Source organism: Haliotis rufescens, unplaced genomic scaffold (genome assembly GCF_023055435.1).
Source record: "Haliotis rufescens isolate VD_foot unplaced genomic scaffold, xgHalRufe1.0.p SCAF_14, whole genome shotgun sequence".
Lineage (NCBI taxonomy): Eukaryota > Metazoa > Mollusca > Gastropoda > Lepetellida > Haliotidae > Haliotis > Haliotis rufescens.
Window position 1 is genome coordinate 23,866,545 of NW_025963824.1, and position 12,244 is coordinate 23,878,788.

At 38.4% G+C, this 12,244-nt stretch overlaps 1 protein-coding gene across 5 annotated transcripts in view; it reads right to left on the reverse strand.

The window, feature by feature from the left end:
* Positions 1–341: 341 nt before the first annotated feature.
* LOC124131221 overlaps positions 342–12,244 on the reverse strand; it is a 32,511-nt gene continuing 20,608 nt past the window's right edge. For all 5 annotated transcript variants that reach the window (XM_046494332.2, XM_046494333.2, XM_048395178.1 and 2 more), the window contains one exon: positions 342–5,631. In XM_046494332.2, the coding sequence (XP_046350288.1) occupies positions 5,257–5,631 (375 nt within the window). In that variant the 3' untranslated portion in view covers positions 342–5,256. The remainder of the gene's footprint in view (positions 5,632–12,244) is intronic.

The following is a 12,244-nucleotide window of genomic DNA, read 5'->3' on the forward strand; positions in this document are numbered from 1 at the left end:
CGAGGCTACCCCACCGCCCCTGGTCTAACAGAAACTCCAGTAAGCCGTGTACTATGGACTTTTTTTTTTATGTAAACTGGGGTATTAGTTTGTTTATGGTTTAACGCCACACTCAGCAATATTGCAGATTTATGATGGCGGTCAGTAAATAATCATGTCTGAACCAGACAATCCAGTGATTGACATCATGAGCACCAATCTACACAATTGGGATACAATAACATGCATCAACCAAGTCAGCGAGCCTTAACCCCTTAATGATTTGTCACCTCCTGCAACAAGCATGCCTGCTGAAGACCAATTCTTCCCTGGATTTGGGATTTAAAGAGCAAACAAACAAATAGTACCAGTAACTTTATTGTCCATAGCAACATAAATTATAAATGCATGGTTAAATATCCTAAAAATAACAATGGAAATATTTTGTAAACATCTTTACAAAACAAGTATCAAACAAAGAGAAACTGCATTAACTTGGCCCTTGTTATTGTGATCAAATTCTGCGTTCACGTCCGAGAAAAGTCCTTATTGGCACAAAGGTGTAATATTCAATTTCACTAAAATCTGCTAAGATGATCTCTCTGCAGGAACACCCCTACAGGTCGCATCAGGTGAACTTTCTAATTAGACCAGCATCTCGAAAACTGAGTTAGAACAGGCAGGTCTGAATGTAAAAGTATAGGCTGTGCCATTATATTGTTGTAGGCATCTACACCAAAAAGGAATATTTGTGTTCTGCATCTGTTTTCTTTTGTTAATTTTGTTTTTTTACACAACATTCAGAAATATTCTAGCAATATGGCGGCGGTCTGTAGATAATCGAGTCTGGTTCTGACATTCCAGTGATAGATATCGTGAGCATCAATCAATGCAATTGGGATTCAATGACATGCATCAACCAGGTGAGCGAGCCTGACCACCTAATCCTTTTAATCGCCTCTTAGGACAAGCATAGTCGCCTTTTACAGCAAGCATGGGTTTCTTTTGTTAAGAATGAAATTTGTGAACTAATGTGGCAAAGAAATTAAGCCAAATGGTTTTGGAAAGATGACATCTAATTGGCTCAAAACCCCAAGCAGCCTTCATATAGACAGTTGGTCAAATTTTGTTCATGTTTCACCTTGCATTGAATCACCGACCTTCCGTTCTCCAGTCAGGCCACAACACCATGGAGGTCTTGAGCTCTAAAGGAAGGGTTGTCAGATCTTCAGTGTTGTATCAGAGTAAAAGATCTGATTTTAAAGAGATTTGTCTAATGATAGTGCTCGACTCATCTTCAACTCGGGATAAGTCCACACATTCATTGGTCACAGGACTTCAAATTAAGAAGATTTCGCTGTTGCATGAAGCATTCGTGATATGTGATATGAATATTGCCACAAGAGTGGATAACATGGAATGTTTTTGGCTAACTAGAAATGACAATCAACAAAGCCGACCAAGAGATCCATTCAGACACTGTGTACGACCCTTGTGTGCACCTCACAACCATTGCAGGAATGAGATTTTGGAATTGGCACAAAAACTGGTCTGACATAAATAAAAGAAAAATACATGTTAGGATGTTTCTTTCAAAAAAAATGTAATTATTCAAAACCCACTAAGAACACTGGAGATAGCAAATATAAATCTTTGCACCACAGTGAGCAATACTCCAGCTGTGTTTACCACAGAAGCCTAATAATCCTGTCTGGCCAGGCCAACCAGTGCCTGATAGTGTGAGCATCTGGATACAATAACACACCCTTGTCATCCAAAGATGCCGATGAAATTTTAAATTACTTCATTGACTAAATAGAACCTTTTTAAGAATATATTTCATAACAAAAATGTAAACCAGGTTTCAGGGTTTGACCTTTTTTTTTTCTCAATGTGGAAGTTTAGGTTAGGCTACTTTCAAAAAAAAAAGAAATCAATCAGTGATTACTGTCATATATAGCTTAATTATCTGCAACTCACTGAGATTGTAAACATAAAAGTAACTTCACCTAGTTTTAACAATTGCAATTTTGATACCTGTGTTAACACAAATCTCTTTCCATAATCATAAGAAATCTCTGCTTAAGGCCCAGTCCGACTACATCATAAAAAAATCTGACTATGTCATATAAAAATATATCATCAATGCTAGAAAACAGTCTTTATCGTCTGAGGAACAGATTCCACCAGACACATAAGGCAAGAGGAAAAAACTAAAACGTATATCAATCAGTAATTATTATCGTCTCCAGCTTTCATTGGCTATTTTGTTTTACAAGATCTGCTTCATTACAAAGTGAAATGTTCTGGAAATATTTACAAGGCCACACGCAGAAGAATTTTGTCATCAAAACATAAAACAGTTGACTCTCCTGACATAGACACCTCTTAAGGTCAACAAGTTTATTGTTTGTTTCTCATCTTTTTTACACACAAAGGTTATATATCCACCCACTAGATATGTGTATCATCCACCCCAGGAACAAAAAAAATGAATTTTCCATGTCATAAGAAAACACACGTTTCTCTGTATTTTATCTTTAGAATATTTGAAGATTTTTCAATTTCTTATGAGTCTAATAGCCTGAATGTTGTGAGTAGCGTTTTCAACAGATACTAGTGTGTTAATACGGACTATATTGGCTGAGTGACCTGGGGCTTCTTGTGATGAAGTCAGTAGAAAAGATCAGCAGGACATTCTAGTTGGAACAATGACAGAGTAAAATTTTTCTCAGATAAATATTCCCTTTCCCAAAAAAATAAAAAAATACAAAAGCAAACATCCGATGAAAAACTACACATGAACCAAATATCATGACATTTTCATGCAAAATGTCTGAATAATCAGATATTTGTATTGTGATCTAAAAAAGATTGAGCAGGTCATGACATAACCTTACTTGTCTTTCTGTCAGGTGAGCTAAAAATCTACATGATGTGATCCAACTTTCCAAATTTATAATGGAAAATAGTAAGTGCTATTTGCACAACTACTGTGACAAAATCACACTTTACTATAGAGTCAGACGAGGAAATCACTAACCATCTATACAGTTTTGTATAAAAATATAATTAATAGCATTCAACTTTTTAAAATACACTAACCATGAAAGGACTGATGACATTATACAATGCTATGACATCACAAACACAATGCAATGACCGCATTGTTTAAAATAAGTTACTTCAATTCACATTTTCGGTAACCACTACCAAACCTTTCGCAAAATGGGAAATAATTCACTCCGTTCACATGCACAACATTTACTCACGTAAGAAATTTTACACATGTGTAACTATACACACGTGTGTATATGTAAATATACGATGCATTCACATACAAATATACTAAGGTGTGTAAATATGGTATGTAAATAGTGTCAGGCACCAAGGCCGTAGTTAACTTTTTTGGACGGGGGGGTGGGGGGGGGCAAATATGTGTACAAGTATCACTTGTCCCCAACTTGATTCAAATAAAACTGTTTTCTATAAACAATCTAGGGTGGCAACTGCCCCCGGCCGGCTGCGGCACTGGGCACACATCTTCATCAGTCTGTTCACGACTTTCAACATGAAAAGGTTGTTTTCCAATCAAAGTCGAATGAGAAGAGAGTAACCTTACAGGAATCTTCACATGAAGCAACATGTGTTTGATGTAATCTGTACACAATTGTTTTATGTAATGTGTTCTCAAGTTTTTGACTCCTTGAAACCCAAAGAAGATACTGTCCGCCCAACTCTGAATGTTCGCACAAAAGTTGGTACAAAAGTGGACACTGTATACTGAAAAGCAACAAAATGAACAAAACTGCTCCCAATTTGTTTGATGTTGGCAAATCAACAGATATATTGATTATATCATCCCGTGACATTGGCGCAAACATTCACATGACAACATATACAGTGCAAATTTGCACTTGTGTATATTTACATTTGCACCTGCTCCAGATATGGTGCAAATCTGCTCCTGGAGTAAATATACACACATAAGTACACAAGTTCACATGACAAGTATACTCACATATGTATATTTACACACATATGCAAATATACACAGATATGTATGGAGGTGTATGTAAACAGGGTGGGAGTCTTGGAATCCTGTCTGCATCGACTGAGTTTGGAGTGAGTGAGTGAGTATGGTTTTACGCCGCTTTTAGCAATATTCCAGCAATATCACGGCGGGGGACACCAGAAATGGGCTTCACACATTGTACCCATGTCGGGAATCGAACCCGGGTCTTCGGCGTGACGAGCGAACGCTTTAACCACTAGGCTACCCGACCGCCCCCGACTGAGTTTGGAGATAGATGGATCTAGACTCCAAAGACTGAGCCACTCTGTGAACACAAATTCCTACTAAACGACTTCAACAATGCTATGTATTATGTAATAAGGGATGAGCAGGGCTTGAGATGATCTGTGTATTTGTGTAAAATATTATGCAAAATAAATCACCATAACCCATCACAAATATGCATAGTTTTGAAGCATAACTATTTTTAAAAAATGTCTACTCATTGGTTAAAAAATACCCAATAGACTGGATCAAAGGGATTAAAATATATTCAATAACCAAAATCTAAAACGTCAATGCTTGAGAACGATCAGTCTCTATCTGCCAAAATAGTTCCAATGGCAAAAAAGGGAAAAGAGTGATGAAAATAACATGAATGGATCACCAGGTGTTCGTGACAAGAGAAAGCATGTCTGCTCTATTGGTAGCAGCTGCCACTCACACTATCTCAACATCAAATAGAAGTGAAAACTGAATAGCACAAAACATTATCTGGAACGAAAGCCGATTGGGGTCAACATTGAAATCTGGAAAAGACACAAAAAGAAATTTGTTATAAGGGAAAAAGGATTTGTTATTACGGAAATAATTTTGTTATGAGGGAAAAAAGATTTGTTATTACGAAAAAATATATCGTTATAACAAATCTTTTTTCGTAATAACAAATCTTTTTTCATTATAACAAATTTATTTTCGTATCTTTCCCATATTTCAATAAACCCAATTTCGTAATCTGGAGCCATGGATGAGGCTGTAATACCAAATACAGGCAGTAGAGCATACCTCAATATTAAAAAGTGGTATATTATTATTAACATTATTATGAATATAGTTTTAAAAAATACATAAACTTCAAAATCAAGTCAACTTGACCAGTGTAAGATGAGGTAATGTTTATCAGCATGTTAACTACTTCACAGCACATTCCACGAAATTCCATCAATTTCCACTGAGTTCCATGGAATTTCCATGGATTTCCACTAATGAAACATTTTGGCGTCTTTGGTATGGACAATGGTCTCATTTGGCTTCAACAGGTTCAAGTTCACATAATGTAACTCATAGCAACAAGATCTCAACTTCTTTGTGTGAAGGGATTTATACTCTCCAAACGGATTTTTTCTGTAATTAAATTTCCGGAAATTATGCTTCTCCAATTTCCGCAATATTCCATACATTCTCACAAAGTCTTCAGCGCCAGTTGGTAAATCAATCAAGGAAACTTTGAATAGTTCCCGGGAGTGCATTTCGAATCCGATTTGTTTGACGTTCTTGAGAGATCCGTCAGCCAGCATAGACTCTATCACCTTCCATTCCGAGTACTCGATGTCAAACTTCACGTAGTTGATGTATGTCTGAAATCAAAACACCAAAGAACTTTCATGTCTGTTTGTTTGTTGTTTAGCAGGTATCTCAAAACTGAGTCTGGACCCGCCAATCCAGTGATTGATATAATGATTCTCGATGTCTGGTATGATAACACGTAATCGACTCAGTCACTGAGTCCGACCACCTGATTTGTTCACTTTTATTGAATAATAGTAAACTTAGGAATAAGAGACACTAAGTGATAGAGGAAGAGATTGGTATACAGATTTTCAAATAATATATGACTTGTAGCCAGTTGGAGATGACTATGATGACACGCAATCAACCAAGTCACCGAAACCTCTCGACCTCACAATGTCGTCTTGTACAAGCACCAGTTTTGGAGACCAGTATTTTCCTGGAATCACCATATATCCAGAATAGCAGGTGAGGTGAAATGTGGTTTAGCAATATTGCACATACATAGCAAATATGCATGCACATGTGTGTTTGGCTGTTTGTACTAGTCTGGACTAAGGCAGGTTTTAAAATGCTAGCCCACTGAGATACCATGCCACAGATTAACATGAATACACTGACTCTGAGGGAACCAGAGTTTTATCCCCTTAATGCCAAGCGGCAGTTTGATTGTTAGTTAGTTGGTTGGTTTACAAAGACAAAAAATGACATGACCAGTTCTTATGTCCGCAAGTAAAACAAGATACCTGACGAGTCAATCAATAAGCAAACACTTAGGCTCTCATCATTATTCAGAAAAGGGGTTACGGTTACATTAGAATTCCTAACTTGTGAAAAAAATGTGCAAACTGGAATTGGTAATCCTCGTTCAATAATTTGCACTTATTTTTGAAACTATCATTATTAATATTGCTGCAATCTGATATACTTACAATAAAATGGTTCTAAACAGACCCTGAATCCACAGTTTGGGAAAGCCTGTCAACATGATCAAGGGGGTTTGTCACATAGTCTGCTCATGCTGTATCATACACAATCTCCTCACTTTGCATATCCACAACCATGTACATGTGACCACACCCGTGAACATCCAGGGTAGAACTGGTCTCCAGCAACCCATGCGTGTCGTAAGAGGCAACTAACAGGATCGGTTGGTCCGGCTCACCAACTTGGTTGATCGTACACTTACATTCTGATGTCTGTTGTCTCTCAAGAAGTGGACACTTACATTCTGATCTCTGTTGTCTTTGAAGAAGAGGACACTTACATTCTGATGTCTGTTGTCTTTGAAGAAGTGGACACTTACATTCTGATGTCTGTTGTCTTTGAAGAAGTGGACACTTACATTCTGATGTCTGTTGTCTCTCAAGAAGAGGACACTTACATTCTGATCTCTGTTGTCTTTGAAGAAGAGGACACTTACATTCTGATGTCTGTTGTCTCTCAAGAAGAGGACACTTTCATTCTGATCTCTGTTGTCTCTCAAGAAGAGGACACTTACATTCTGATGTCTGTTGTCTCTCAAGAAGAGGACACTTACATTCTGATGTCTGTTGTCTCTCAAGAAGTGGACACTTACTTTCTGATGTCTGTGGTCTCTCAAGAAGGGGACACTTACTTTCTGATGTCTGTTGTCTCTCAAGAAGAGGACACTTACATTCTGATGTCTGTTGTCTCTCAAGAAGTGGACACTTACTTTCTGATGTCTGTTGTCTCTCAAGAAGAGGACACTTACTTTCTGATGTCTGTTGTCTCTCAAGAAGAGGACACTTACTTTCTGATGTCTGTTCTCTTTGAAGAGGAGGACACTTACTTTCTCATGTCTGTTGTCTTTGAAGAAGTGGACACTTACATTCTGATGTCTGTTGTCTCTCAAGAAGAGGACACTTACTTTCTGATGTCTGTTGTCTCTCAAGAAGAGGACACTTACTTTCTGATGTCTGTTGTCTTTGAAGAAGTGGACACTTACATTCTGATGTCTGTTGTCTTTGAAGAAGAGGACACTTACTTTCTTATGTCTGTTGTCTCTCAAGAAGAGGACACTTACATTCTGATGTCTGTTGTCTTTGAAGAAGTGGACACTAACATTCTGATGTCTGTTGTCTCTCAAGAAGTGGACACTTACATTCTGATCTCTGTTGTCTCTCAAGAAGTGGACACTTACATTCTGATGTCTGTTGTCTTTGAAGAAGTGGACACTTACATTCTGATGTCTGTTGTCTCTCAAGAAGTGGACACTTACATTCTGATGTCTGTTGTCTCTCAAGAAGTGGACACTTACATTCTGATGTCTGTTGTCTCTCAAGAAGAGGACACTTACTTTCTGATGTCTGTTGTCTCTCAAGAAGTGGACACTTACATTCTGATGTCTGTTGTCTCTCAAGAAGTGGACACTTACATTCTGATGTCTGTTGTCTTTGAAGAAGTGGACACTTACATTCTGATGTCTGTTGTCTTTGAAGAAGTGGACACTTACATTCTGATGTCTGTTGTCTCTCAAGAAGTGGACACTTACATTCTGATGTCTGTTGTCTCTCAAGAAGTGGACACTTACATTCTGATGTCTGTTGTCTCTCAAGAAGTGGACACTTACATTCTGATGTCTGTTGTCTCTCAAGAAGAGGACACTTACTTTCTGATGTCTGTTCTCTTTGAAGAAGAGGACACTTACTTTCTCATGTCTGTTGTCTTTGAAGAAGTGGACACTTACATTCTGATGTCTGTTGTCTCTCAAGAAGAGGACACTTACTTTCTGATGTCTGTTGTCTCTCAAGAAGAGGACACTTACATTCTGATGTCTGTTGTCTCTCAAGAAGTGGACACTTACATTCTGATGTCTGTTGTCTTTGAAGAAGTGGACACTTACATTCTGATGTCTGTTGTCTTTGAAGAAGTGGACACTTACATTCTGATGTCTGTTGTCTCTCAAGAAGAGGACACTTACTTTCTGATGTCTGTTCTCTTTGAAGAAGAGGACACTTACTTTCTCATGTCTGTTGTCTTTGAAGAAGTGGACACTTACATTCTGATGTCTGTTGTCTCTCAAGAAGAGGACACTTACATTCTGATGTCTGTTGTCTCTCAAGAAGAGGACACTTACATTCTGATGTCTGTTGTCTCTCAAGAAGTGGACACTTACATTCTGATGTCTGTTGTCTCTCAAGAAGTGGACACTTACATTCTGATGTCTGTTGTCTCTCAAGAAGAGGACACTTACTTTCTGATGTCTGTTCTCTTTGAAGAAGAGGACACTTACTTTCTCATGTCTGTTGTCTTTGAAGAAGTGGACACTTACATTCTGATGTCTGTTGTCTCTCAAGAAGAGGACACTTACTTTCTGATGTCTGTTGTCTCTCAAGAAGAGGACACTTACATTCTGATGTCTGTTGTCTCTCAAGAAGTGGACACTTACATTCTGATGTCTGTTGTCTTTGAAGAAGTGGACACTTACATTCTGATGTCTGTTGTCTTTGAAGAAGTGGACACTTACATTCTGATGTCTGTTGTCTCTCAAGAAGTGGACACTTACTTTCTGATGTCTGTTCTCTTTGAAGAAGAGGACACTTACTTTCTGATGTCTGTTGTCTTTGAAGAAGTGGACACTTACATTCTGATGTCTGTTGTCTCTCAAGAAGAGGACACTTACATTCTGATGTCTGTTGTCTCTCAAGAAGAGGACACTTACATTCTGATGTCTGTTGTCTTTGAAGAAGTGGACACTTACATTCTGATGTCTGTTGTCTCTCAAGAAGAGGACACTTACATTCTGATGTCTGTTGTCTTTAAAGAAGTGGACACTTACATTCTGATGTCTGTTGTCTTTGAAGAAGTGGACACTTACATTCTGATGTCTGTTGTCTCTCAAGAAGAGGACACTTACATTCTGATCTCTGTTGTCTCTCAAGAAGTGGACACTTACATTCTGATGTCTGTTGTCTCTCAAGAAGTGGACACTTACTTTCTGATGTCTGTTCTCTTTGAAGAAGAGGACACTTACTTTCTCATGTCTGTTGTCTTTGAAGAAGTGGACACTTACATTCTGATGTCTGTTGTCTCTCAAGAAGAGGACACTTACTTTCTGATGTCTGTTGTCTCTCAAGAAGAGGACACTTACATTCTGATCTCTGTTGTCTCTCAAGAAGTGGACACTTACATTCTGATGTCTGTTGTCTCTCAAGAAGTGGACACTTACTTTCTGATGTCTGTGGTCTCTCAAGAAGTGGACACTTACATTCTGATGTCTGTTGTCTTTGAAGAAGTGGACACTTACATTCTGATGTCTGTTGTCTCTCAAGAAGTGGACACTTACATTCTGATGTCTGTTGTCTCTCAAGAAGTGGACACTTACTTTCTGATGTCTGTTCTCTTTGAAGAAGAGGACACTTACTTTCTCATGTCTGTTGTCTTTGAAGAAGTGGACACTTACATTCTGATGTCTGTTGTCTCTCAAGAAGAGGACACTTACATTCTGATGTCTGTTGTCTCTCAAGAAGAGGACACTTACATTCTGATGTCTGTTGTCTCTCAAGAAGTGGACACTTACATTCTGATGTCTGTTGTCTCTCAAGAAGTGGACACTTACATTCTGATGTCTGTTGTCTCTCAAGAAGAGGACACTTACTTTCTGATGTCTGTTCTCTTTGAAGAAGAGGACACTTACTTTCTCATGTCTGTTGTCTTTGAAGAAGTGGACACTTACATTCTGATGTCTGTTGTCTCTCAAGAAGAGGACACTTACTTTCTGATGTCTGTTGTCTCTCAAGAAGAGGACACTTACATTCTGATGTCTGTTGTCTTTGAAGAAGTGGACACTTACATTCTGATGTCTGTTGTCTTTGAAGAAGTGGACACTTACATTCTGATGTCTGTTGTCTCTCAAGAAGAGGACACTTACTTTCTGATGTCTGTTGTCTCTCAAGAAGAGGACACTTACATTCTGATGTCTGTTGTCTCTCAAGAAGTGGACACTTACATTCTGATGTCTGTTGTCTTTGAAGAAGTGGACACTTACATTCTGATGTCTGTTGTCTTTGAAGAAGTGGACACTTACATTCTGATGTCTGTTGTCTCTCAAGAAGTGGACACTTACTTTCTGATGTCTGTTCTGTTTGAAGAAGAGGACACTTACTTTCTCATGTCTGTTGTCTTTGAAGAAGTGGACACTTACATTCTGATGTCTGTTGTCTCTCAAGAAGAGGACACTTACATTCTGATGTCTGTTGTCTCTCAAGAAGAGGACACTTACATTCTGATGTCTGTTGTCTCTCAAGAAGTGGACACTTACATTCTGATGTCTGTTGTCTCTCAAGAAGTGGACACTTACATTCTGATGTCTGTTGTCTCTCAAGAAGAGGACACTTACTTTCTGATGTCTGTTCTCTTTGAAGAAGAGGACACTTACTTTCTCATGTCTGTTGTCTTTGAAGAAGTGGACACTTACATTCTGATGTCTGTTGTCTCTCAAGAAGAGGACACTTACTTTCTGATGTCTGTTGTCTCTCAAGAAGAGGACACTTACATTCTGATGTCTGTTGTCTCTCAAGAAGTGGACACTTACATTCTGATGTCTGTTGTCTTTGAAGAAGTGGACACTTACATTCTGATGTCTGTTGTCTTTGAAGAAGTGGACACTTACATTCTGATGTCTGTTGTCTCTCAAGAAGTGGACACTTACTTTCTGATGTCTGTTCTCTTTGAAGAAGAGGACACTTACTTTCTCATGTCTGTTGTCTTTGAAGAAGTGGACACTTACATTCTGATGTCTGTTGTCTCTCAAGAAGAGGACACTTACATTCTGATGTCTGTTGTCTCTCAAGAAGAGGACACTTACATTCTGATGTCTGTTGTCTTTGAAGAAGTGGACACTTACATTCTGATGTCTGTTGTCTCTCAAGAAGAGGACACTTACATTCTGATGTCTGTTGTCTTTAAAGAAGTGGACACTTACATTCTGATGTCTGTTGTCTTTGAAGAAGTGGACACTTACATTCTGATGTCTGTTGTCTCTCAAGAAGAGGACACTTACATTCTGATCTCTGTTGTCTCTCAAGAAGTGGACACTTACATTCTGATGTCTGTTGTCTCTCAAGAAGTGGACACTTACTTTCTGATGTCTGTTCTCTTTGAAGAAGAGGACACTTACTTTCTCATGTCTGTTGTCTTTGAAGAAGTGGACACTTACATTCTGATGTCTGTTGTCTCTCAAGAAGAGGACACTTACTTTCTGATGTCTGTTGTCTCTCAAGAAGAGGACACTTACATTCTGATCTCTGTTGTCTCTCAAGAAGTGGACACTTACATTCTGATGTCTGTTGTCTCTCAAGAAGTGGACACTTACTTTCTGATGTCTGTGGTCTCTCAAGAAGTGGACACTTACATTCTGATGTCTGTTGTCTTTGAAGAAGTGGACACTTACATTCTGATGTCTGTTGTCTCTCAAGAAGTGGACACTTACATTCTGATGTCTGTTGTCTCTCAAGAAGTGGACACTTACTTTCTGATGTCTGTTCTCTTTGAAGAAGAGGACACTTACTTTCTCATGTCTGTTGTCTTTGAAGAAGTGGACACTTACATTCTGATGTCTGTTGTCTCTCAAGAAGAGGACACTTACATTCTGATGTCTGTTGTCTCTCAAGAAGAGGACACTTACATTCTGATGTCTGTTGTCTCTCAAGAAGTGGA